Source organism: Erythrolamprus reginae, chromosome 3, assembly GCF_031021105.1.
Source record: "Erythrolamprus reginae isolate rEryReg1 chromosome 3, rEryReg1.hap1, whole genome shotgun sequence".
In the NCBI taxonomy this organism is placed as follows: Eukaryota; Metazoa; Chordata; class Lepidosauria; order Squamata; family Dipsadidae; genus Erythrolamprus; species Erythrolamprus reginae.
The window spans coordinates 76,675,843-76,703,803 of record NC_091952.1 but is presented as its reverse complement, the minus strand read 5'-3'; the positions used below and the strand labels follow the sequence as shown (position 1 = coordinate 76,703,803).

Below are 27,961 nucleotides of genomic sequence, written 5' to 3'. Positions count from 1 at the left end.
TTGTATGCCCCCCTCTCCGTAGACTCGGGGCAGCTAACAACAGTAAAAACACAATATGAACAAATCTAATATTAAAAGTAATGTAAAAAACCCCAATTTAAGAAACCAATCATACATACATTTATTTATTTATTTATTTATTTATTTATTTATTTATTTATTATTTAGATTTGTATGCCGCCCCTCTCCGCGGACTCGGGGTGGCTCACAACAAGGCATACCATGCATAAATTTTATAATCCTAGGGGGAAGGGAATATCTCAAGTCCCCCATGCCTGACAACAGAGGTGGGTTTTAAGGAGCTTACGAAAGGCAAGGAGGATGGGGGCAACTCTGATATCTGGCTGGAGTTGGCTTCAGAGGGTCGGGGCCGCCACAGAGAAGGCTCTTCCACTGGGTCCCGCCAAACGACATTGTTTAGTCGACAGGACCTGGAGAAGGCCAACTCTGTGGGACCTAACTGGTCGCTGGGATTCGTGCGGCAGAAGACGGTCCAGGAGATATTCTGGTCCAATGCCATGAAGGGCTTTATAGGTCATAACCAACACTTTGAATTGTGACCGGAAACCGATCAGCAACCAATGCAGACTGCGGAGATAATAGCATGATACTTAGGGGACATCCATCATGTTCAATAATCAAATATAACAGCTTGAGAACACACACTATTGGTTGCAATTTTTTTTAAAAAACCCATACAATGAGATAACTTTTTGAAAGGGCTCTGCATCTAAAGTGGTTTATTTTGTTTGCCTTTTAGGCCATAGAAATTCAGGGTGTGAAAATATTCCAGTGCTGTGCTTCTATCTCATTTGCAAACATGAAACATTTCAAAAAGTACATTTTGAAAAAGGTAAAATTATCCTCTCCCAGTATAGTAGTTTAGAAGCTATGCACATCTAAAAACAGAAGTTCTAACCTCCCTCTTTCTGTTTCAGATGGAAATGAAGGCAGTGCCTCTGGATGAAAATGAGATGCGAGCCTTGATCTCAGTCAGTATGTCCAGTGTTAAAGGAAAGAACCCAGATTTAAAATGTGCCTGTGTTTGTGACCCACCTGAGCTGATACCCAGGGTCAGAAACATTTCTTATCTGTCCTTATATGTTTACACAGTTGCACGTGTTTACTCAAAAGCATATGAAAATGATGTCTTTGAACTGCAATCGAAAATACAATATATACAATGTCGGTTGGCGGGCCCCAGGGGAAGAGCCTTCTCTGTGGTGGCCCCGACTCTCTGGAACCAACTCCCCCCAGAGATTAGAACTGCCCCACTCTCCTTGCCTTTCGTAAGCTCCTTAAAACCCACCTTTGTCGTCAGGCATGGGGGAACTGAGACATCTCCCCCTGGGCTTATACAATTTATGCATGGTATGTTTGTATGTATGTTTGTTTAGTAAATGGGGTTTTTTAAATCAAACCGGGGTTTTTTAAATATCTTAAATTATATTTGGATTTGTTATCAATTGTCTTTATTCTGTTGTGAGTCTGCGGAGAGGGGCGGCATACAAATCTAAATAATAAATAAATAAATAAATAAATATAATTTTCAGTGCCACCCATTCTCTTCTAGAATATCTTATCTCTCTTTAATTCTAGATACCCTATAGAGAGAAACTTATAAAGCGAGTTCCTATTGCTAATGAATCAATCTCTGCTTCTTCTTTGGCCTTGGTACGTTGGACAAAAAGCCCTTCTGATATACAATACTTACAATCTCCACCAAGAGAAAGGCCGTATGGCTATGCACACAGTAAGGAGGATCTGAATAAAATGTGGTTGTCATCAGACCGTCGCATAACAAGGTCTACAACTCAGTTGTACCCACTGGACTCAGAGTATGCAATGCAGAGGATTCACACTATTGTGCTAGACTTCAGCATGGTGCACTTTGTTGATTTACAAGCTTCTTGTTTATTACGGGAGGTAAGTGTCTTGCATTGTTTTAAAATTTTATTAATCTAAAACTTTGATTTAGTATATATGTGTGTGTGTATGTCAGTGATGGAGTCTGGAATTTGTAAGTGGATATTTAGTAACCAAGATCATCTACAAGCAAGGGACTCAAGGATTTGTAAGGGCCTCAAAAACTAGCTCTGCCAGCTGGCTTTGAACCCCAATGGGAGAACTCAACAGTGGAGGTGGTTGATTGAGTAGTAACAGGTCCCACCTCCCTCCACTGTGTTCCCACCCATCCCATGCGCCATCTGATTTTAATATTTGGCTTTAATTTAATTTATGTATGTTTTAATATACTGTATAAATACATTTTTATGACTGTAAGCCACCCAGAGTTACTCTGCGGTAGGATGAACGGCCAATAAACATTATGATTAAATACAATAAATAAATAAATAAAGACAAGCAGCACAATATAATATAATCAATATATTTATTTTACAGTTCCTTCATCTATATATTATTTTTCTTGCGGCAGTAGAAAGATGTTCCACCAGGTGGATTTAATTTAAATCAAGTTGATTTAAATCACAATTTATATCATGATTTAAATCACGATTTATATTATGATATAAATCACTAGCAAAAAGGCTAGGGATTTAAATCATAATTTTTAAAGAGTAACTGTTATCTCTGTCCCACAGCAGCTCCTCCTGACTCACTGTTGACTCACCAACAGCCCTAATATTGCAGAATAAACAGCCTCATGCTCCATTTCATGCTGAATAAACCAAATTATTAATGAATCTTAAATAGGAAATTATATTTAGATATATTTTTACTCCCAAAGCATTTTATTAAAATAAATTTGATAAAAATAAAAAAAAATCCAATTTATAATATAAAATCCAATTTAAATTTTTAAGCACCCGGATTGTGGGGACAATAGCCAAGCTCTGTTAAAAAGTGCTATTGCTAACATGTGGTATGCCGCCCTGAGTCTAAGGAGAAGTGCGGCATAAAAATCAAATCAAATCAAATCAAATCAATAAATATCCATTTTTAATTTTTTAAATTTAAAAATCATCGATTTTTATCCACCCTACCTATATTTAGCCTCCCGGTGTTGAAGGTTTCATTTTAAAAGTATATGGTCTACCTAGCTAAACATGCAATAGATGTTTTGAGATATTGTATTATGAATCTCAGTTAAAACAGGAATCACAAAGAGATGAAGAAACCAAATAAATAACGTGGCCTTCCAGATATATACAAAACTGACACTTCCCCCCAACCTTATGACATCTAATTTATAGCATAACATTTTAAAGAACACACATTTTGAAACGCTATAGGTAGTCTGGTGATACTGATAAGAAAATGAATAACAAGAGAAACGCGAAAGGATTGGTTTAATTTTTTTCTTGCAAAACAGAAGTCCAACAGTGGAATGAATTTTCACGCTTAGATATCAGAGTATAAAATTCTGACTGTGATACCCATGTCAGCATAAAGCAAAAAACGTGTTACATTTTATGCAGGAAACACTCAGTATAGTTTGTTCAGATATGAGTGTACAGGTGTACCTAATGCATCATTTGAGTAGCTAGTCCAGGATGGATCTACATTGATTCCTTTTTGATTAGAAAAATATATGACACTGATTGAGTCTCAGTGAACAAGACACTAGAATCAGCACAGTAGGCTTTGGTTAATCTGCCAGCAGTATCAGTAACCCAATGCACGGCAGGAAACCAATCACAGGAACATCCAATTCCTCCTGTTTATCTAGGCTGATTATGAAGCCAGCCACCTAGACTACATAGATGTGTCTCAAGTTTTCATGAAAAATAAAATTTCTTTTTAAGGACATACTGTTAAACAAACATATTCAGCACTTCACCCACATACTATTTCTATTTGAACTGGCTATTTAGTAATCAACTGTTATATCTTACTATCAAAAAGTGTTTATGATTTTATAAGAGGGGTTGGGCTGTTATTATGAGATAAGCTGTCCTAAGAGATATTTGCCAAGTGAACTAAGTTATAGCAAAAACATATTTGCCTTAGATGTTTAAGATAGATGCATTATTTCTGGACATCATAAATGTGACATTGTTTACCAAAGAGGTAGAACAATTTATATAACTCCCCCAAGTATAAAGGTCATAAGTTAAATTCCACCAGATTTTGGGACTGATAATCTGCAAAAGAAAAAATAGGTTCACCTTAATGGAAATACAGTGGTACCTCATGATACGAACTTAATTGGTTCCAGGAGGAGGTTCGTAAGGTGAAAAGTTCGTAAGATGAAACAATGTTTCCCATAGGAATCAATGTAAAAGCAAATAATGCATGCAAATCCTTCAGGAAAATCCCAAACTTTAGAAGGGAGGCGAACAGAGGGCAGGGAGGAGCAGCTAAAGGGGGCAGGTGGAAGAAGCAAGGCTAGGCTAAAGGGTGAGTGGGAAGGAAGAAAGGCAAGGGGGGCGCCCCTCCCTTTTCTTTCTTCAAAAGACACCCTTTCAGTGCCTGTGCAAGCACCCTGTTCTCCTACTTTTTTAAATGCAAACTCTTTCCCCCTCCAAGCCGCCCCTCCCTTTTCTTTCTTCAAAAGACACCCTTTCAGTGCCTGTGCAAGCACGCTGTTCTCCTACTTTTTTAATGCAAACTCTTTCCGCCTCCAAGCCACCCCTCCCTTTTCTTTCTTCAAAAGACACCCTTTCAGTGCCTGTGCAAGCACGCTGTTCTCCTACTTTTTTAATGCAAACTCTTTCCACCTCCAAGCCACCCCTCCCTTTTCTTTCTTCAAAAGACACCCTTTCAGTGCCTGTGCAAGCACGCTGTTTCCTACTTTTTTAAATGCAAACTCTTTCCCCCTCCAAGCCGCCCCTCCCTTTTCTTTCTTCAAAACACACTCTTTCAGTGCCTGTGCAAGCACGCTGTTCTCCTACATTTTTAATGCAAACTCTTTCCCCCTCCAAGCCACCCCTCCCTTTTCTTTCTTCAAAAGACACCCTTTCAGTGCCTGTGCAAGCACGCGGTTTCCTACTTTTTTAAATGCAAACTCTTTCCCCCTCCAAGCCGCCCCTCCCTTTTCTTTCTTCAAAAAAGGGGGGAAAAAGAAACCCCTTCATCCCAGCAGCAGCTGCTTGGGTTCGTAAGGTGAAAATAGTTCGGAAGAAGAGGCAAAAAAATCTTAAACACCAGGTTCGTATCTCGAAAAGTTCGTTAGAAGAGGCATTTCTAAGATGAGGTACCACTGTACACTTAGCTATCCAAATCCCAGCCATAGGACTATGCTAGTTGGGTATTGTAGTATCAAACTGCCTCAACTTCTGAAAATGAAATTATTACTAATTATCATATCACGGCTTTCTTTTATAGCTCTGTCATGTCTTTCAAAACGTTGGAATCTTAGTCCTGATAGCTGCCTGTCATCGTGAGTATAGGCATAGTAATTATCTATATGCAACAATTGTGGGCTATAGCATGAACCATTAAATAAATAAATAAATAAATAAATAAAGCTCTCTTTTTTTTAAGGAAAACCATACAACCACATTATTTTTTTAATATCTCTGCCTTTTTATCTCACAGCCACCGTAATAAAAAGTTTTGAAAACAATGATTTCTTTGACGAATGTGTTACTAAATCCCGGTTCTTTCCTACTCTGCATGATGCAATACTCTTTGCTGTGGAGTCAAACTTCTTCGAAGAGATTGTTCCAGTGGAAATCCAAAATGAAGCTCCTGAGGATGAGATGGCAGAAGTACATTTAGATGATGAAAAGGTATAATACTTCAATGAAGTATCATGATCAACATACCAACATGATTAACACTGGAAAGCCTTCATTTCAGTTTATGAATTATTGCTGTATCAGAGCAACAAGGGACATCTCAGAGTACTCCCAGTCAAGATGATTTGCAATTATTTTTAGTTCATTCCTAGGATTCTGTTGAGCACTTATATTGTTCTGCTACACACTTCATGGTTCAAATTTCTTCCTGTCATTCTTTTCAAGGTTCTCTCTATCCCCAGATTAAATACGTCAATGATGATTATAAAAGTGTTTATCAGGAGTGAAATGCTCCCAGTTCACTCGTGACTGTTGGGCGTCAGAGAGCCAGTTGTGAAGGCAGTGTGAGGCTCCGCCTACCTACCCGGACACCGCCATTTGGGTTCTTTTACCCTCTGCGCATGTGCAAACAGTCCTGGTTCATTTGTGACTGTTGGTTGTTGGAGACCCAGTTGTGAAGGTTGTATGACGCTCCGCCTATCCATCCAGACACTGCCATTTGGGTTCTTTTACCCTCTGCATGCATTCTTTAGCTCTAACTGGATTTATTTATTTATTTATTTATTTACTTACTTATTTATTTACTTATTTACTTATCTATTTATTTATTTATTTATTTGAATATTTATTTAAATATTTATTTATTTATTTATTCATTCATTCATTTATTTATTGGATTTGTATGCCGCCCCTCTCTGGAGACTCGGAGTGGCTAACAGCAACAATAAAACAGTGTACAATAGTAATCTAATACTAAAAACGATTAAAAACCCATTAATATAAAAACCAAAAACCAAACATACATACATACATACCATGCATAAAGGCCTAGGGGGGAAGAGGATCTCAATTCCCCCATGCCTGACGGCAGAGGTGGGTTTTGAGTAGCTTACGAAAGGCAAGGAGGGTGGGGGCAATTCTAATTTCTGTGGGGAGTTGGTTCCAGAGGGCCGGGGCCGCCACAGAGAAGGCTCTTCCCCTGGGTCCCGCCAAGCGACATTGTTTAGTTGACGGGATCTGATTCCCCACCATCCAATCAGAGCTGAAGAAGCTTCTTGAATGAGAAATGAAACATCTTCAAAGAAAAACCAGAAAGTCCAATTGCCTCTTGAAAAAGCACCTTTGGAACTTTTCATGTAAAATGCTGTAAGGCATAATACCTAACCATTGACTTTATACTTTTCCTCATAGTGATGGGATTCTAGCTCAGCTGAAGCATTTAATATTACTTATTTTTAAGTAACTGAGAACAGACTTGCTATGTTGGCTAAACAAATAACATCATTCCCTTTAAAGGTTGATTTCTGTCTTTCGAGTGAACTAATTAATTTAACTTTGCTAAATGATTTCTTTATTTTTCTGGAATCATGGCAAAGATTCTTCTTTGGCGTATGTAAGATCCTGGTAATACTCAGTTTGGGGGAGAAGATGGATAGATGTGAGTATGTATGCATGCGTATGTGTGACTTTCTATATATGTAGGCCTTATATATTTGTATACGTTTCAGGATATAAGAAGTTACCAATCTGTGAGAAGTAAGCAATCAGACAGGAGCCTGCAATCGAATGGGGTCAGAGACGCCCCCACATCCAAAACTCTTCCAAGTGAAGCCTACGCAGAGGAGCCCATATCTGATCTTTTCCGCACATTTTCTCTCCAGAGTGACTTAGAGGGTACATCTCATCCCCCTATTGAAACATCTCTCCTTGAAGAAAATGAAGATGATCAAGAATGGGAAGGAAAGTGGAATTATTCCAGGGATATGTAAATTATGAAATCTATTCAAATTAGCTAAATAAACAATAGCAAAAATATAATAATAATAATAATTATTATTATTATTATTTATTGGATTTGTATGCCGCCCCTCTCCGCAGACTCAGGGCGGCTAACAACAATGATAAAAAACCAGCATGTAACAATCTAATTAATAAAACAACTAAAAACCCTCATTATAAAACCAAACATACACACAAACATACCATGCATAACTTGTAATGGCCTAGGGGGAAGGAATATCTTAATTCTCCCATGCCTGGCGCTAAAGGTCGGTCTTGAGTAATTTGCGAAAGACAAGGAGGGTGGGGGCCATTCTAATCTCTGGGGGGAGTTGATTTCAGAGGGCCGGGGCTGCCACAGAGAAGGCTCTTCCCCTGGGGCCCGCCAAATGACATTGTTTGGTCGACGGGACCTGGAGAAGGCCAACTCTGTGGGACCTTATCGGCCACTGGGATTCGTGCGGTAGAAGGTGGTTCCGGATGTATTCTGGCCCAATGCCATGTAGGGCTTTAAAGGTCATTACCAACACTGAATTGTGACCGGAAACCGATCGGCAGCCAGTGCAGGCCACAGAGTGTTGCAGAAATGTGGACGAATCTAGGGAGCCATTAATCTGGACTATGTCTTCTTCCTCCCAATCCCTTGGGAGTAATATCCTAGCTCCGTGATGGTGAATCTATGGCATGCGTGCCACAGGTGGTACATGAAGCCGTATCTGCCGACGTGTGAGCCGTTGCCCTATCTCAGCTCAGATTATTTTTAGCTGATGCGGAGGCTCTGTGAGGGCCTTTTAGTCCTCCAGAGGGCCTTCAGGGGAGCAAGGGAGAGTATTTTCGCCCTCACAGGGCTCCAAGAAAGCCTCTGGAGCCTGGGGAGGGGGGAAAATGTTACTACTGGGCCCACCGGAAATCAGGAAATGGGGAGGGGGGGCGTCCATGCATGTGCATGAGGTGGGGCAGCGTGGGGGGGTCATGCATGCATGCACACGGGGCATGGCGCATGGAGGGCATTGAATAATGGGTGTGCAAATGTACACATGCGATAGCGTGAGAGTGAGCACGCACTTTTGGCACCTGAGGGGGAAAAAAGTTTGCCATCACTGACCTAGGTTAAATGGTTAGTCTGTTTTTTGGGTTGACATTACAGTGTTCCCTCACTTTTCGCGGGGGATGCGTTCCGAGACCGCCCACGAAAGTTGAATTTCCGTGAAGTAGAGATGCGGAAGTAAATACACTATTTTTGGCTATGAACAATATCACAAGCCTTCCCTTAATACTTTAAACCCCTAAATTGCGATTTCCCATTCCCTTAGCAACCATTTAGATTATTACTCACCAGGTGTATTTATTAAAGTTTATTTTTTTTAAAAAATTAAAGATGGACGAATGGCGATGACATATGACATCATCGGGCAGGAAAAACCGTGGTATAGGAGAAAAAATCGTGAAGTATTTTTTAATTAATATTTTTGAAAAACCGTGGTATAGACTTTTCGCGAGGTTCGAACCCGCAAAAATCGAGGGAACACTGTATTTCAAAATGATGCAACATTTATATAACCAATAATTAATTGAGGGAAAGAATATATATTTTCTTTTAAAAGTACATTTTGATTAGGCAATGAAATGTACTGTAAAGCTATAAATATGAAAATCATGTAGTTATTCATTTATTAATTCTTTTTACTGTGCAGGTTTTCTAGCTTCCCAAAAGAAATTTCTTATTTAACTGCCTATGATTTTCAGTTTTAATACTTTAAATAATAGATTTTGGGTGTGTAAATGCTGCTATATTTTAGACTCCGAGTTTAGATAGCTGGTGTCTGATGATAAACAAATATGATTATTCTCCAAAGCAATACACTTAGGTCCGCTTAAAGAAATATTACATTTTACTTCAGATTCAGATAAGAAATATCATTCGAGTTGTCATATATTTGTTATGTTAATTGACCATTTAAACAGTTTTATTGTATATAATTATAGTATATTCATGCTTTTACATATTGCATTTCTTATATTGAAGCTTGTTTCAAATCCAGTAGACAAAAGTTACCGGTACCCATAAATATTGTTTAAAGTAACTTTTCACCTCTTCTCCCAACACAATTTTCATTATGGATATAATCTAGCACACTTTGTTAATGATATGGTTGCTAATGCAGTCAAGGACAGGAACTCTGTCTGTTTTGGCTGCTGCAGACAATTCCCCTTCTTTAGTGCTAGAAATTGTACACTGTGTCATTTTGACTTGAGGTGCAAAGGAGATTAGTTATATCCAGTGAAGGGCTACCAAAAGTTTTACTACCACACTGTGGTTGTGGCTTATGCATTTTCTTTTCAACATCTTTCAGTGCAAATTGGGTGTTCTGGGATGGAGCTCCATTTTGGTTCCCCCATCTGGGCAGTAGCCCATCCCTGGATATATATCTCCTACGGGTTGATCTGTATGTATAATACCTATTTAACAATTTCTAAAGCTGTTGTCAAATTTTATGCGATCACCTTATAAGCACAGGTTTAGCATTCTTTGGAAGGTGTTCTGTCGGGCTCTCTGGTAGACTCCTCCCAAAAATTCACAGGTACAAATTTCAGACACACACACACGTTTGAAAATTCAAAACAATGTTCTTTATAATGAAAATTCACTTAAACTAAGCCCTCTTTTGGGATAGCAAAGAGCACTCGTCTCCAAACAAACTGGTAATTTGTACAAGTCCCTTATCAGTTCTGTGATACTTAACTTGCAGCTGTGAGGCAATTCACAGTCCGTCTTGTTTCACAAAGTGAAACACACTTTGCTCTGGTTTAGTTTCCAAGCGGGGGAAAATCAGCACACAAAGGTCAAAGTCAGCAAAGCAGTCACGAAACACAACGATCAGATAATCCTCCACAATGGCCAAATCCACAGGCTGCTCTTTATAGCAGCCTCACTAATTGCCACAGCCCCACCCAACCACAGGTGGCCTCATTTTCTTTGATAATAATCTCTCAGTTGTTGTTGCCTATGCATTGCTCCCCGCATGCGTGGCTGTATCATTAACTCTTGTTCTGAATCCAAGGAGGAGCTAGATAATTGATCTCCTTCTGAGCTGTCTGCCACACTCTCCTCCTCCCTGTCACTCATGTCTTCTTGGTCAGAGGAGCCTTCATCAGCAGATTCCACCGGGGGGGTGCAAAACAGGCCTGCAGCATGTGGATGTCTCCCCCACATCCACAGTCCTTGGGGCAGGAGCTGGGCCAGAGCTAACCACAACAGAAGGTGACTAGTATTGTGCTATTGATTTAACAGGAAAAGAGAGCTGTGTTCTTTCATGTATGTATTGCTGTTAAGAATATAAACATTGCCCTGCTGGATTGGACCATTGATCCCCTTACAGTTTTTACATTGGCCAATCCACTGTGCAAGGAAGCCAACTGACTAAGTATGTTATAGATTTTCTGTTTGCTTCAGCAAACAAGGAGCCTTACACAGCTATAACTTTACTTTTTTATTGCTTTGGTGAAAAAGGGCGGTGTGACTCTGCTGCTCCAGTCCAACTCTACAATTATACACAAACAATCCTTCCAGGTGCTGCTAGCTGCAAAAACAAAAAATGGATTTACTGTTGGCACTTCCATTAGTTTGCAGCTCTGGACTCGGCTGAAGTTCACATGTTATCAATCATTCTCTTATGCTTCACTCCAGGTGTCTCTTGGACATGGTTTAGTGTTCTTCCATAAGAATTCAATTTATTAGATTTGTATGCCGCCCCTCTCCGAAGACTGTATGTATTCAGAAATAATGGAATCAACACAAGCACAAATAACAAATCGGATGGTAAAACAACTGGACTGGTAATTGAATACATTCCATGCACCAACATACAATCACCCAATACCTGCATATTTTAGAGGAATTAATTATTGTTTTCTACTAGAATTTGACTCTTGAAGGGAGAGAAAGAAAAGCCAGGAGAAGCCACCAATCAATTTCCTTGGGTTTCACATTAAAATGGCCAGGACAGCATCAATCTTATTTATTTATTTATTTATTAGATTTGTATGCCGCCCCTCTCCGAACACTCGATGGCATTGTGACAGTGTTAGGACAAGGTGGGGCAACTGGTACCAAATTTAATCCCAACATACTCTTCTGCTGGCTTACGGTTTGGGAAATAGCATTGCAATGTGAATCTGGATAATAAGTCCTCCCCAAAATAAGTCTTCCCCCCAAATAAGCCCTCCCCAAAATAAATCCTCCCCTGAAAATAAGCCCTCCCCTGAAAATAAGCCCTCCCCAAAAATATTTAAAGTTCCCCACATTTGGTTAGGAAGACAGATCTGGAAATCAGGTAACATGGCAAAAGGAGCCCCCTTTTGTTCCACGTGCCCCAAAATGATAAAATCTCCCCCAAAATAAGACCAAGTGCTTATTTTGGGGTTCAAAAATATAAGACAGGGTCTTGTTTTGGGGGAAACACGGTACCACTTAATATTATACTTCTGGAGAACCATACAAAGATGATTGGACTTCTAGTAATTCCTTCTTGAGACTTTATTGAACATCACAGCTGTATTTCAAAGCTTTATGGAAGCACTTTAAACAAAATTTAGTAGATCGTTTTTCTGTCTCATGTATACAATCCATTTGTTTTATTATGTTGTGATTGTTGTATGCATTACCTGACAATTGTGCCTGTAGGGTTATTCCGGGAGTTTATTCATTCTTTCAGTTTAAAATGAGAAACACTGCCAAGATCTTTAAACACATTTCTTTAAAAAGATTATTTAATGGATCATTGTCACTTATTTACTTTTTAATGGTAGATTTTTTTCCTGTCCATGGAACATAAAGGAAGCTCACAAACACGGGTCTCAATTTTATAAGAACCCCTTTTTATTAGTGTTCAGTCATTGAAAATGTCCAAGTCCTTTCACAGTGTTAGAAACAGAGTTGAACCCTTTCCAAATAAAGTTACTTATTTTAGTAACATTGCTATGGAATAAAAGATTTTACACCACAATTAAAGTTAGATACATCAATACTTCTTTAAGGCATTTTTTCAGTGCTATTTGAGAGTAAAACAACTATTAAATGGTATGGATTCAACATTCTTCATTCATAAAAAAATAGAACATTTGATTTAGGTAATGGGATAGATTATTTTTATCAATTCATCCTTATTAGCAGTTTCCTTCCACATATCATATATGCTGTTATGGATACTTCACAATCTCTTCCAGCAAATAACAATTACAAAAGGGAAAGGAATTAGAAAAGTATAATATTAATATACAGTACTTCTGGAGCAACCTAAATTTGATTGAAGCTCGATACACAGATACTTGATAAGTTCTTATTTTCCGGAATACATGGTTGAGTGAAACTTTCCATAAGCTTATGTGGATGCGTACAGGTAGTTCTTGACTTATTTGGGCCTAAAATTTCTATCGCTAAGTGAGACAGTTAAGTCAGTTTTGTCCTATTTTATGACCTTTCTTGCCACAGTTGTTAAGTGAATCACCACAGTTAAGTAACTCATTTGTTAAGTAACTCTGGCTTCCCTATTGATTGCGCTTTTCAGAAAGTCATAAAAGGTGATATGACCCCAGGATATTGCAACCATCATAAAAAAGAATCAGTTGCCGAATGTCTGAGTATTAGTCATGTGACCATGGGGATGCCACAATGGTTATAAGGGTCAGGGGTGAGTTCTGGATCCTTTTGCTGATAGTTTGCTCAGGGTAGCACAGCAATCAAAAAATAGCTTTTGCACATTCGCAGAAGTAAAATCCAAGATGGTGGCACCCGCAAAGACACCGACAGAACCATCTTTGTGACATCATCGTTGAGCTACTAACTGTTAGATATTTGCCTGGGTGACCTACCCAGACAGGGCAAAAGTCAAAAGTTCAGATTGTTTGTTGCATGTTGATTGGTTGCCTTCTTTTGGCACTTAAAATGTATCTTTGTAAAACTGCCTGTTGCTGGGCTAGATTGTATAAATAGGAGAACTGTCATTGTATAGAGCTCGCAATACTCCATTGCTTCTTGACTGAATTGACTTCCTTGTCCTGTTAGTGAAATAAATCTTGCTTGATTCAACCTTGCTTTGAGAGTTATTACATTGGCGACGAGGAGACCGACCCTCCGTGTGCTATCATGGCTACTCCGTCGATAGTCCAGCCACCTGAATTCTTCGACCCAGAAAGAATGACCTGGACAGCCTACATGGCGAAGTTTGAAATATTTTTGGAAGCGGACGGCATGAAAGACACCGACAGCGGCCGCAAGCGTGCCCTTTTCCTCAATTACTGTGGCACACAGATTTTTGAGCTGGCAGAAACCCTCACTGACCCTGAACCGGCGAACTCAGTTTCCTGGGACGCTCTCTCGTCCAAGCTAGCCGCTCACTTCAAACCTACGAAGCCAGCTAGAGTTTTTCGCCATCAATTCTCCCGGATGTCACAAGCAGAGGGGGAAACGATCAATCAGTTCGCGACTCGCCTCAGAACTGTTCTCTCTAAATGCCAATTCGATAATCCAGAGGCTCGTCTCACTGATGCCTTAATCTTTGGCATGCGTAACATTACGATCCGGAACAAGCTCCTCTCTGAGGAGGAATCCTCGCTACAGGATGTCATTAAACCGCACAAACTTTTGAAGACTAATGGTTCTAAAGAACCGGTTAAAAAGGGTAGGAACCCACCTCTGATAAGGGTGCAAACTAGTCATAAATCACTTTTTTCACTACCATTGTAACTTTGAACAGTCAGTAAGTGAACTGTTGTAAATCAAGGACTAGCTACATTTTCCTAGCATAATCATTACTTCTTATGTCTGTGTCAGGCTAAAATCAAGTTTTTCTGTTCCCGTTTCTGTTTTATAAATAATTCTCAAGATAATGTTGATTATGATGATAGTTATGAACATTACAATTGTTCATGATCATGATATATTCAAGGTTAACCTTACTATCAATAAGGTTTACAGGTAGTCCTTTACTCACAACCATTCATTTAGTGATGGTTCAAAGTTATAACAGCACTGAAAAAAATTACTTACGACCAATTTCCACACTTACGACTGTTTCAGCATCCCCATCAGGAGTGGGTTGCTACTAATATGCCCTGGAGCTCTGTTCCGGTAGCAGCCTGCAGATTGAGCAATTTGCACGTGATGCCTCCAGTGCAGTTTTCACTTGTCGGTTGGCACCATCTTTCCCCCCCAATTTTTTTGCTTTAGTTTTTCGCGGAAATAAAATCTTGTGAGGGGGATATGCGCACACAATTTTCAGCAATTTTTAGCTTCCACTCATGTGCGGAAATAAAAATTTCACCAAAATCTCACTCTCACGCACGTCCCCTTACAAGATTTCAGTGCTTTTTTACTTCCTGCACATGTGTGGAAGCAAAATCTCATGAGGTTGTGTGTGCGCGTGTGCGAGGGTAGCAAGTGTGCACATGTGTGCACACTAAACAATGTCATCTGGCAGGACCCAGGGGAAGAGCCTTCTCTGTGGCGGCCCTGACGCTCTGGAACCAGCTCCCCCCAGAGATTAGGATTGCCCCCACCTTCCTTGCCTTTCGTAAACTTCTTAAAACCCACCTCTGCCGTCAGGCATGGGGGAACTGAGACATCTCTCCCAGGCCTATATAGTTTATGTATGTTATGTTGTGTGCATGTCTTTTAAATTATGGGTTTTTAATTTTGTAATATTAGATTTGTATTGTACATTGTTTTCTATTGCTGCTGTGAGCCGCCCCGAGTCTGCGAAGAGGGATGGCATACAAATTTAATTAATAATAATAATAATAATAATAATAATAATAATAATAATAATAATGTGCAGTTCGTCATGATACGCATGCAGCATACCAGTATTCAGGTAATAGCAACCCGCCCCTGATCTCCATGGTCACTGAGCCTGACTACTGGCATCTATTTATGATGGCCGAAATGTCCAAGCGTCATGCGATCACCATCGGTAACCTTTCCTATTCGTTTCCCACAAGCACATCAATGCGGGAAACCAGATTTGTCTAATACATGATTCCCTTTACAACAGCAATGATTCATTTAACAATTGTGGCAAAAGGGTCATAAAATGGAGCACAACTCACTTAACAACTGCCTTGCTTAGCAACATACATTTTGAGTTCCATTATGGTCATAAGTCAAGGACTAACCGTATTGAGGGAATTCTGTCTGAACTGAACTTTGCTGCCTAGAAAGCATTTAATCCAGGACTGAAATGCTACCAGTTTGGGCATACCAGTAGCAGTGGCTGCTAGTGGTTTGGAGAACCAGTAGCGGCGGGAGCATGAGACTCTGCCCACCCTCCTGGATGTCGCCATTTTATTTTGTTTACCCCTACGTGCAAAGCCTTCTGCACATGTGCAGAGTGAAAAAGTGCACACTTCTGAACCAGTACATAAGGTAAGTAGATTTCATCACTGATTTCATCTCATTAAAATGAATAAGTGACTTGTAAAAAAAAAAATTACCCTCCTAAGTATTACCGGTAGATTTAGTTAGAAAAGGTACTACAGTATATGAGAAACAAATATTTATATTTATGGAATGGAAGCTAGCTCAATTTCATTTATCTGTTGGCAATATGAAGTTCTACAACAATGAGCCAAAAACAAAAATATAAAAATGTGTGTTTTAAAAAAAAAAAAATCAGAGTTCCACTTTTTTCTTCAGAATGAGCTGCCTCACAAGTTCGATCACATGAGGTTTTATTTCCTCCACAGTGACTGTAGAGTCCCAAGCATTTACCACTTTCCCATCTGGATCCACCAGATACTTCCAGAAGTTCCAGGTTGGCTCTTCTCCCGTGGATTCTACATTTTAAAAAAAGTATAAATATCAGAGATTTTGTATATTTGCAACCTTAAAGGACATGTAAGATTAAATAAGAAACGTGATAGCCCAAAGGAAAACCAATATTAAATAATATAGAAATAAAGATTAACATTTAAATATATTAAAGGGTTAAACAAGGTCCAGGAGGGAAGTGTTTTTAAAAGGAAAGTGAACACAAGAACAAGGGGACACAATCTGAAGTTAGTTGGGGGAAAGATCAAAAGCAACATGAGAAAATATTATTTTACTGAAAGAGTAGTAGATCCTTGGAACAAACTTCCAGCAGACGTTGTAGATAAATCCACAGTAACTGAATTTAAACATGCCTGGGATAAACATATATCCATCCTAAGATAAAATACAGAAAATAGTATAAGGGCAGACTAGATGGACCAGGAGGTCTTTTTCTGCCGTCAGACTTCTATGTTTCTATGTAACCCAGATCTTAGAAAAGGTCATTTTGTGAACTTTATGCTTTAACAAAATGGAACATTTCAGCAAAAAGAACCTTACAATTACATTGATCACTCATTTATCTATTTTTTAAATTAAAATAATTTTGTTTCCCATTAGTAACCTTTAGATGCATTGGATTACAATTTCCCCTATTACAGGCAAACATGATCAATAGGATTTTTTTCTCTATCATGCTTTCATCTATTTCTCTCACCTGCACTTCATTTTTAAATTTTCTTTTTCCCCGTCTTTCTCTCTCTCTCATATTAAAGCAATAACAAATGCTTTTAAAAAGATTTGTGCCTGCTATATTTTTTTTCAAGGCACATTATGTTGAGTTTACATGCAATTCAGGAATATGGTACTATGAGGTAAAGTTTAAGGCAATTAAATTTTGCTGAAATCCTATTGATACTATGAGTTCCTGGGATGTAGGAGAAAAATTAAAAATAGTAATCAAAATTTACTTTACTATATAAGAGCCCGGGTGGCGCGGCAGGTAGAATGCTGTACTGCAGGCTACTGAAGCTGACTGTAGATCTGAAGGTCAGCGGTTCAAATCTCATCACCGGCTCAAGGTTGACTCAGCCTTCCATCCTTCTGAGGTGGGTAAAATGAGGACCCGGATTGTGGGGGCAATATACTGGCTCTGTGAAAAAGTGCTATTGCTAACATGTGGTAAGCCGCCCTGAGTCTAAGGAGAAGGGCGGCATAAAAATAAAAAAAATAAAAAAAACAAATAAATAAATAAACTTAAAAGAAGCAAAGAAATTATTGTTGAATTAATGATAATCTTCCCTGAATCTCTCAAAGGTAAGCTGTCACTGATAGCAATCATAATCCATTTACACTTTATGGGTAATAACAATAAAGAGACTTCGGAGACTTCAGCTGGTACGAAATACAGCGGTGCGTGCAATAATGGGTGTACCAAGGTACGCCCACACTACTCCAACTTTACACGAGCTGCATTGGTTACCAGTCAGTCTCCGAACACAATTTAAGGTATTGGTTATCACCTTCAAAGCCCTAAATGGCTCAGGGCCAGACTATTTATGGAATTGCCTCCTGCCTCATTACCTTGCGGCAGCCAGTAAGGGCCCACAGAGTCGGCCTTCTCCAGGTCCAAACATCTGCCAAACAATGTCAGTTGGTGGGACCTCGGGAAGAGCCTTCTCTGTGGGAGCTCCGACCCTTTGGAATCAACTGTCCCCAAAGATCCATACTATCTCCACCTTACTGGTCTTCCGGAAAGCCATTAAGACCTGGCTTTTCCAGCAGGCCTGGAATTAGGATTGACTAAAAGTATGCATGGTTTTTAGGACATTATATATTTTATTTATTATTTATTTATTTATTGGATTTATATGCCGCCCCTCTCCGTAGACTCGGGGCGGCTAACAACAATAATAAAAAACAGGATGTAAATCCAATACTAAAACAACTAAAAAACCCTTATTGTAAAACTAATCATGCATGCAAACAAACATACCATGCATAAATTGTAAAGGCCTAGGGGGAAAGAATATCTCAGTTCCCCCATGACTGACAGCAGAGGTGGGTTTTAAGGAGCTTACAAAAGGCAAGGAGGGTGGGGGAAATTCTAATCTCCGGGGGGAGTTGGTTACAGAGGGCTGGGGCCACCACAGAGAAGGCTCTTCCCCTGGGCCCCGCCAAATGACATTGTTTAGTTGACGGGACCCAGAGAAGGCCAAATCTGTTGGACCTAACTGGTCGCTGGGATTTGTGCAGCAGAAGGCGGTCCCTGAGATAATCTGGTCTGGTGCCATGAAGGGCTTTATAGGTCATAACCAACACTTTGAATTGTGACCGGAAATTGATCGGCAACCAATGCAGACTGCGGAGTGTTGGTGTTATATGGGCATTTTGGGGAAAGCCCATGATTGCTCTCGCAGCTGCATCTGAAGTTTCCGAACACTTTTCAAAGGTAGCCCCATGTAGAGAGCATTACAGTAGTCGAGACTCGAGGTGATGAGGGCATGAGTGACTGTGACAATTTTAATGCACTGTTGATTTTATTGTGTTGTTTTTATGACTATTGTTAGCCGCTCTTAGTCCTTTTTGTAGTGAGTGGCATATAAATACACACAAACAAATAAAGTTAGTATTTGCAGCTCAACCAATCTATTTTAATACTCACCAATTAAAAATTTAAAGGCTGGATTTGCCCCGATGCCCTTCACTGCTATCTTCTTGAACATAGGAAATGTAACGCTGTATCTTTGTCGGACAAACCTCTCAATTTCATCATTGCTGTGGGGTTCTTGCTGTCCAAACTGATTGCAAGGGAATGCCAGCACGTTAAAATGATAGGAACCAATCTCTCTCTGCAACTGTTGTAAGGCTTTGTAGTGACTGTCGGTATACCCACACTCACTCGCAACATTGACAACTAATGACACCTAAAGGAAGAAATAACAAAAATACAAATTATAAGACATTCTGCATTCTAATTTCAGAAATATAACATGCTTTACTTCCTGTACAGCGATCCCTCATTTTTCGCGGGGGATGCGTTCCAAGACCACCCGTGAAAAACAAATCTCCGTGAAGTAGAGGAAAGATAGTTTTTTAATGTATTTAATGAGTATTTGGACTTTTAAAACCCACCCTTTGCATTAAACAGTCATTCTATAGTGTTTCTCAGCTGGAACTACATGTGATATCCTACCAGTTTCTTTAATAGAGTACAGGAGTACTGTAGAAGAATTTTATGAATTTTAAATGGATTAAAATTTTTTAATGGGTTTAATGGATTTAAGCCCCCTTTGAAAACCCGTGAAGTAGTAAATCCGCAAAAGATGAACCGCGAAGTAGCAAGGGATATATCCCATTTTCAGATATGGAGCATTTTGAAAAAAAGAATATTTTGCTCTTAGACTTCAGTTATTGCTTTCATAATTACTGCAACACATTCATAGAGAGACAGTTGGTGAGGTGGTCAAGGCATCAACTGGAAACAGGAGACTTTTAGTGGCACCTTAGGCATAAAGCCAGCTAGGCAGTGGTGGGTTTCTGCCAGTTCACGTAGTACTCCTTGTGTAGGTCAAAGGTCATATTGGTGGGCACGCCCAAATATGCCAGAAACTGCACATGGAAAGCTTCGTTCAAATTATGCTGTGTTGTTAGTATAAGTTGTTCTGCCGGGCTCTCTGGTAGGAGCCTCCAGAAAATTCAAGGGCACAAATTTCAGACACACACACGTTTGAAAATTCAAAACAATGTTCTTTATCTCAAAATTCAAAATAAACTAAGCACTCTTTTTCTATTGCAAAGAGCACTTGTCCCAAAACAACCAGGTAGTCTGTACAATTTCCCTTAAGCAGTCATTACGTACTTAGCTAGCAGCTGTGAAGAAACTTCACACCCCTTCTTCTTCCAACAAAGTCACACACACACACACACACACACACACACACGTTGCTCTGCTTTGTTTTCAAAGGCTTGAAAAATCAACAAGCAAAGTCCAGAAACCAGCAACCCAGGATTCCTGACAAACTGTGATCAGATACTCTTCCACAACGGCCAAAGCCACATGCTGCTATTTATAGCAGCAGCCCTAATTACTGGAGCCCCACCCAAACACAGGTGGCCGCTCTTATCTCCTGTAATATGTCCTTACGTGGTCTCTTCTACGCATAATTCTGTGCTTGCATGGATCCAAATCGTCTACATCCGAATCAATGGAAGATAAGGGAGATTGACTGCCTGGGCTGTGTGCCAAGCCCCCCTCTGCCGAGTCACTCCCACCTTCTTCTTCATCCGAGGAAACTAAACTCTGAACTGACTCTGTCAGCAATAACACAGGCCTGTGACATGTTGACGTTTCCCCTGCATCCACCTCCACATTCCCTGGGGCAGGAGCTGGGCCAGAGCCAACCACAACAATAAGTTGGCATGTGTTTTGCTCAGGCTTTGCAGGTATGGACTTCTGGGTAGGCCTGAAAAGTTCAGGGAAAATTCATGTTCTCGTGAGCTCACAGTACTGGATGATGTAATGAGATCATCAGAAGGGATGGGCGTAGTAGCTGGTACCATTAAGTACATTCTTTTAGTTAGCTTCTCACAAGTTTCCTGTAAACGTCTATAATATACCTGCAGCGTTATCTATCATATTGGCATGCTTATGTTGTAGAACTGTGCGTGTTTATTAGCTGCATTAGATCATAGACAACAGAGTATTATAAAAGGAACTGCTGTGGGAAATAACTTCGGCTTCTTTTAGTTTTGGATTTTTCACCAATAAAGTTTGGATTTTTTACTCCTGCGATGCTCTTTGTCTAATTCTGAATCTACAATTTGGTTCAACAATTTCAGACCAGTTCTTTAGAACCGGTAGTGGAAATTTACTACTTCTTGCTGAACCGGCAGTGATGACTGGCGGTCCATGTTCCTGAACCAGTCCTCCAGTTGCCATGGCTTGCCAAAAAACCCCACTCTGTGAATGCACAGAGTGATAGGGAAGGTAAATGGAAGTACTGATAGGGAAGGTAAGTGGTACCCACACCTGTAGGTAGGTGATCTTGGGCCAGTTACTTTCTCTCAGCCCTATGAAGGAAACAATGGCAAACCACTTTTGAAAAAACCTTGCCATGAAAAACTGCAGGAACTTGTCCGGGAAGTCTGCGGAGAGGGGCGGCATACAAATCTAAATAATAAATAATAAAGTCTCAGATACAATTGAACTGAAGAAAATAATAATAATAATACATAATTCACTGATTAAGTAAATAACTAAATCTTTCTGAGACTCATGTCAGATTGAAATTAGGTGTGTTTGCAGTCATTTTTCCCCTTTCTTCACTAATAGAACACATTAGCCATTGCTCTGTGGACAAATGTCTTATAAAATATGCAGTTGTCTGATAAATCTTTTACTGTACAATCCAGTTTTATACTTGACGTTAAGCTGAGGATACCTGTATGGAAATCAGAGGCATTGGTGGAGGAGAGATTTAAAAAATTACTGCCTTGAATGTACATGTGATAGAAATAGATACACATATGCGTTAGAGGGGCAGGGTTGTACGTGCTTGTGATTGCCATCTTGATATTTTTGACCTTTCATGGATGCCTATGATTTGTATTTATTGTGATCACATTTTGGTGAGTTGGTCATAAATGTTTACATAATTAGATATTTTTTAATAGGGCAACAGTTAAAAATGATTGCAAATTGTTCAAAATTCCATAACAGATAGGTGATGAAGAATCATATTTGAGTAGATAACAAAACAACAGATTTGGAAGGGACTTTGGAAGACTTCTGGTCCAACCTTCCTTGCTCAAGGAGGAAGCTTTATACCAGTGACGGCAAACCTAAGGCATGGATGACACAGGTGGCATGCAGAGCCATGATTTTTGGCTCACACAGAGGCTCTGGGAGGGCGTTTTTGGCTTCCAGAGAGCCTCCAAGGAGATGGGGAAGCCTTTGGAGCCTGGGAAGGGCAAAACATGAGCCTCCTGGGACCACCAGAGGTTGGGAAACAGACTGTTTCCAGCCTCCAGAGGGCCTTCAGGGGGTGGGGGAAGCTGTTTTTGCACACCCCAAACATTGAATTATGGGTGTGGGCACTGTGCATGCACAATAGCATGCGCCCAGGCTCTTTCAAGACCCAAGGAAGAAAAGGTTCACCATAACTGCCTTATATTATTTCAGACAAATGGTTGTCCAATCTGTTCTTTAAAAATCTCCAGATCCACGATATAGTCTGGAAGCAACTCCTTCCACCAACTCATTGTTCTAACTACCAGGAAATTTCTCCTTATTCTAGGTTGGTTTTCTTCCTGATTAATTTCCATCCATTCTTGTCCTGCCTATTTTTTGGATAATAGATTGACCCCCGTCTTCTTTGTGTAGGCCCCTCAAATGTTGGAACACTGCTAGCATGTAGCCCCTATAATTTGGTATGCCACTGCAGTCCATAAATTTGCCCATGTACCAAGTGAATTGTTTTTAAAAGCCATTCAGCAATGTAATACACTATGGCCATGGCTTTAAGAACCACACCTCTCTCTTCTTCCCTCCTTCTCTCCACTTTACATTTATTGTATACCCATAGGAACTTCAAGTACTATTCTTTTCTGCCCACAAAACAACCCTGCCTAATATTCTGAGATGTGAGAAAAACTGAAAGGAGAAGTTCTGAAAGGAAGAATAGGGAAAATATTTAAAAAGATAGAAAGACTGACTACAGGGGGAAAAAATTGCACCAAAGGAGGTGCTACAAGTACTGTCAACTGTAACTGACATATGTACTGTTATTTTCCCTTTTTAAATGCTGATTGTATAAATAACTGCACTTAAATTCTAATTATGTCATAAAATTTGCAGGTTGATAAATATTTAACTTTATGTAATGTACAGGTAGTGCCAATTTCTGTTCACTTTAAGGTTTCATTGAAACATAATTTAATGAGGGGATAATTACATTTTACATATAACTGCATCGCGCAATTAATTACCTGTGATGAATTACATATGCCCGTGATAGTGAACCGGAGACTCTCCGAAAGCCAAAAATAAAAATAATAAATAAAATCTGAATGGCTTTAATGTATCAAATAACAACCTTCTCCAGCCATCTCTTCTTCAGATATATTGTTGTAGTTATTTCTTATATGGTCAGAGGAAAATCACCTTGTGTCAGATTTGGCCATTAGCAAAAAGACAAAAACCAGACATTTTACTCAAAAAAATCAAGCTGTCCAGTAAGTAGCAGAGTTTGAGTGAAAGAAAGGTTGAATTGATTGAATCATTGAATTTTATGTAACTGTTTTAGATAAAGAGTAGTACAGTAGTTGGATTCTTTTGCAATGCCTTCCTAGCCTCTCAAAAAGAAATATTCCTTATCAGAAGTTCTTTGTTGGATTCTTGTGTGCCAATGAATTGTCCCCAATTCAGAATGCCAGATATAACTCTGCCATATATGTCTAGATTTCAACTTAGAACTGTTCAACTTTCTGACAAGGAAAGTCAGTAGAGAAGCCAGATTCGCTTAAAAATAGGGTTACTAATTTAACAACTACAGTGATTCACTGAACAGCTGGGGCAAGAAAATTTGCAAAATGGAGCAACATTCACTTAACAAATGCAGCAACAGAAATGTTGGGGTCAGATGTGGTCGTTAAATCAAAGACCGTCAAGATTAGGACTACAATTCCCAGGATTTCTAGTCAGCTGCTCTATTGAGTTGGGATTCTGGGGAAAGCAACATTACAGGAAGGTTGCTGTATGACTAACCAGCTACAGTACTGGATGACAAATATGGAAAATCTGTGCTGTGATAAGCCGTCAAGTACATTTAAAATATTTTAATTATTTTCTTTCATTCTGAGAAAGCCAACAATTGTGCTGAGAATCATTATTCCTTAAGAATACTAGATTGTGGAGGGCTTAGCCCTTACATGTAAAGTAACAGCTGAGTATCAAACTATTATCAATACTGTATGCTTAACCCAGAATACCTGAATGTGACTCACGTTTGCCATCTAGTGGGACATGCATTTTACTTCCAACATCTTGGAAGTGTGCATTAAATTTAGAGGAAATGTGTGATATAACAAATTTGTTAAAGGTTTTTAGAAATGTTATCTTCCTGGATGGTGAGAAATGTATAGTGGTATAAACTAAGTATTCTAAAGAAGTCTGTGAAAGTACACCTAACCATGACAATGAAATTACTGAACTGATAGGTAGCTTCTGCCTTTTAGGATCAACCATCAAAAGCAAACAAAATAGCAGTCAAGAAATACACTAGAGCAGTGGTTCTCAACCTAGGGGTCAGGACCCCTTTGGGGGTCAAACGACTGTTTCACAGGGGTCGACTGTTTCACAGGGGTCGCCTCACAGGGGAAAAAACAAATTTCCCATGATGGTTAGAACTAAAGCTTCTATTCTGGCACCTTGGAACATATTTTTACAAATCAACCAATCATGCGTTTACAGTGGGGGTGTCCCTCTGACCTTCCTGCTAATCAGCTTAAAGCTCTGTTGGGAGAGTCGGCACTAGACTTATGGTTGGGGGTCACCACAACATGAAGAACTGTATTAAGGGGTCGCGGCATTGGAAAGGTTGAGAACCACTGCACTAGAGACTAATGCTTAGAAGAGGAGCAATGAAGATCTTGGAAAAGATATTCAGATGTAGGGCTATGTCTATAGCTACAAATGCAGTCCATGATTTTCTTTTGGCAATACGGAATAATAAGTTGGACACTGAAGAAGGAAGTTAGAAAAAAATACATGTATTTGAACTGGTGTTGTGGAAAACTCCTGAATATAATAATATAATATAATATAATGGTGGCCATGAACTCCTGCGCTAGCCCAGAGGTTTCACCGAGCGATGGTAGGTTAAAGTCCGCCAAGACAATAAGTCTGGGGAACCCTACCACCAACCTGGCTACCTCCTCGAGCAGCAGAGGCAGGGCTGTTGACACGCAGCTGGGAGGCAGGTACATGAGCAACAAGCCCACCTGAACTCCTAAGTCCAACTTCAACAGGAGGGTCTCACAACCCACAGTCTCTGGAGCAATGAGTCTACGCAGGCAAAGGCTCTCCCTGGCTATAACAGCCACTCCTCCCCCCCTTCCCTGGGGTCGAGGCTGATGCCATATCTGAAACCCAGCTGGGCAGATTTCAGAGAGGAACTCCTCCCTCTGGACCAAAGTCATACATTTTAATATCTAGATAGACAAAGAAAGAGAGCTACTAGAGAACTGATAAAATAAAGATCATCTAAATCAGGGTGTCAAACCCGTGGCCCACAGAGCGAATACATCATGCATTGTTCATTTTAGCAAAGAGGGGAAAGTCACAATAAGTCAGGTAAGATAATGTGATGCCCTGAATTTGACACCTCTTATCTAAATGATAAATAAGAAAATATTTTGGAATATATTTGGAAAGTAGTGAATCTTGTACCAATCCATTTTAACAACAAGCAAGAGTTGAATGCTTGGTTAGAACAAACAACCAGTTTTATATCAAAGCATCCAAGTTTATATCTGTTTGCATTGAAGTCTGGATAAAGACTTTTTATTTGTACAGTGCCAAGATATAGTACAATATTCTTTCTCTGAGTTCTTAAATTAGTACCCATTAGTATCTCATTGTCACTATTTTTTCACTCCATAGGTACTTCTTAATGTGTGTGCAGGTGTGTGTGTGTGAGAGAAAGAGAGGGAGGGAGGAACAGAAAACACCCAGATTTGATTTACTCTTACAATAAGTTTGCTTTTAATGAGTTACATTAGGGTCTCTATGCACTGTCCTAATTAATTAAGTGCTTAATTAGGTTTCAATTAAAAATTAAGATATTGGAATATCTATTTACCAATTGTCAAGCTGCCAGTCAGAATGTAAGATAAATAAAACTCAAGAGTCCTTTTTGTAAAAGTTCAAAAGTGAATTTATCAAAATCAGAACTAGAAGCATCGAAGGAAAAGCAAAGTCTGAGGAAAATGGTGGGATACAAGCATATATCAAATCCCCCCTTTACCAACCCCCTTGGGTAAATGCCCAATCCCTATTGTCCATGACCATCAGGTGGATTCATCTTCACCCGCACATCACTCTTCTGGAATGTTCTTCTAAGGGTCCCCTCCTGGCACCAAGTTACGGTATCTCACTTCATGGCCTCCTGTGTGCTTCCCTCCCACTAACCCTTATCTCTAACCCACCCCGTAACTATTGACAACGAAGCGAGAGAGATGCAGCAGCATAAGCGAAGGTTGACACCTATGTAGTTTCAGATTTTAAATAAAGGTATTGTTATAATCCCCAATTTATATCAGTAATCAATAGATCAGTATACATTATGGTAAACTAATCTATACAGTACAGGATTACTTTACTTATCTGCCTGTATTTGGAACCATACTTCTCTGTGCAATTCATTACAAGCAGGATAAAATGTCACTTTTAATGAATATTAGTATTTTCCATGTTACTCCTCCTAAATCTCTCACTAGTTCAGTAGCTTTCTATGGAATATAGAAGGAAAAAGAGTTTTCAGGCAGGTTTTATTCCATGTTTTAAAAAAATAATTCTATATTTCAAACATATGTTTCTTACCTGCTATATTATAAAAGCCTCTGAACTTTTAGTTAAATTTACATCTCTAGAAAAAGAACATGAAGTTCAATTTCTGAGTTCTAAAACAGTTCATTCGAAATGATTTACTTTACTCGGGTTTTTTCAGACTTTCTACCTCCAGTGTTAAAACTCGGGTGGATTTTAATATTTAAAATTATCGATTTTTGAGTGTGTAAAGAATCCAACTCCGATGTTGAAGCTGTATTTGCAGGATGACACCTATTCTGTCTTCCTCCATCCCGGTGAATCAACCGGTTGCTTTGGTATTAAAGAAAGCAAATGCTTTGCAAGGGTGGTTCGCTAAACCATTTTAAAAGCACACACACACATTAAAAGTGGATCTCAACCCCAGGCCTTTATCTCGCCTGTTCCGAAACATGCTCAAATGTGAAGAAAGGGAGTTCAGCCCGCCTGCCACGTAGGCGCGGGATCGGCTGTTCGACAAAGCAGGAGGCAAACTCCGCACACACAAGGCAGAAGAAGAAGAAAAAGGGGAAAGATCCGAGTGTAAACTTTTTTTCTTTTTTAATAATAGAGCGTTACAGAACAGGAGGCGCGAAGTCGCAGGCAACCGGGACTTCTTCCATGCAGGCATGCCGAGATGAGTCTCTGGTTAGTTTGGGGGCAGCAGATAGTGGCTCTCTCTTCTCCACAGACTTACCGAGCCTCTGTATTTGTCCAGGGAGACTAGTTTGCCCCTGATGTTGACCACTTTAAAGGAGTAAAAATTGTCTTCTTTCTGCTCCGAGGCGGAAAAGGCCAAGAACATCAGGGCTCCTACGGCGACCAGCATGACTAGAGGGAGAAGATAAAATTTAGGGAAGGACGAACCGGTTTTGGGCTCCGCGCTGCCCTCAGGATCTAACATACTGCACACAGCTTTCTACTGACGTCCGCCCGACCGCAAAGCATTGCGGGAAGGAAGCTACGACTGGAATGAAGGAGCGAAGGAGTAAATAAATAAAAGCAGTTTTTTCCTGAGTGTTGTAAAGTCCCAGACATTTTCCAGGAGAGTGAGACTCCAGTCGAGGCTTGGAAAAAAAGAAG

At 39.7% G+C, this 27,961-nt stretch overlaps 3 protein-coding genes across 3 annotated transcripts in view; 1 reads left to right on the top strand and 2 right to left on the bottom strand.

Annotated features, from left to right (window-relative positions):
* Positions 1-7,518, top strand: part of SLC26A8 (solute carrier family 26 member 8) — a 47,534-nt gene extending 40,016 nt beyond the window's left edge. The window contains exons 15-20 of the mRNA XM_070748965.1: positions 761-853; positions 939-1,073; positions 1,600-1,926; positions 5,290-5,344; positions 5,503-5,696; positions 7,214-7,518. Coding sequence (XP_070605066.1) covers positions 761-853; positions 939-1,073; positions 1,600-1,926; positions 5,290-5,344; positions 5,503-5,696; positions 7,214-7,474 — 1,065 coding nt within the window. The 3' untranslated portion in view covers positions 7,475-7,518. The remainder of the gene's footprint in view (positions 1-760; positions 854-938; positions 1,074-1,599; positions 1,927-5,289; positions 5,345-5,502; positions 5,697-7,213) is intronic.
* SCP2 (sterol carrier protein 2) overlaps positions 1-27,961 on the bottom strand; it is a 281,976-nt gene that overhangs the window by 253,989 nt on the left and 26 nt on the right. The gene's annotated exons all lie outside the window — the stretch shown is intronic.
* Positions 15,724-27,894, bottom strand: GPX7 (glutathione peroxidase 7). The gene is made up of 3 exons (XM_070748964.1): positions 27,576-27,894; positions 18,956-19,217; positions 15,724-16,316 (listed from the first exon to the last, which is right to left on the bottom strand). The coding sequence occupies exons 1-3, from the start codon at positions 27,780-27,782 to the stop codon at positions 16,153-16,155; spliced, it is 633 nt and encodes a 210-aa protein (XP_070605065.1). The 5' UTR covers positions 27,783-27,894; the 3' UTR covers positions 15,724-16,152.

What these genes read in the sequence shown, in the direction of transcription:
- GPX7 (XM_070748964.1), bottom strand. Translation starts at nt 27,782, where the DNA reads ATGTTAGATCCTGAGGGCAGCGCGGAGCCCAAAACCGGTTCGTCCTTC. An exon ending in TGGACAAATACAGAGGCTCG is followed by an intron (nt 19,218 to 27,575) that starts GTAAGTCTGTGG and finishes TTCTTCCTTTAG; the next exon opens with GTGTCATTAGTTGTCAATGT. An exon ending in AGCCTTTAAATTTTTAATTG is followed by an intron (nt 16,317 to 18,955) that starts GTGAGTATTAAA and finishes TTTAAAATGTAG; the next exon opens with AATCCACGGGAGAAGAGCCA.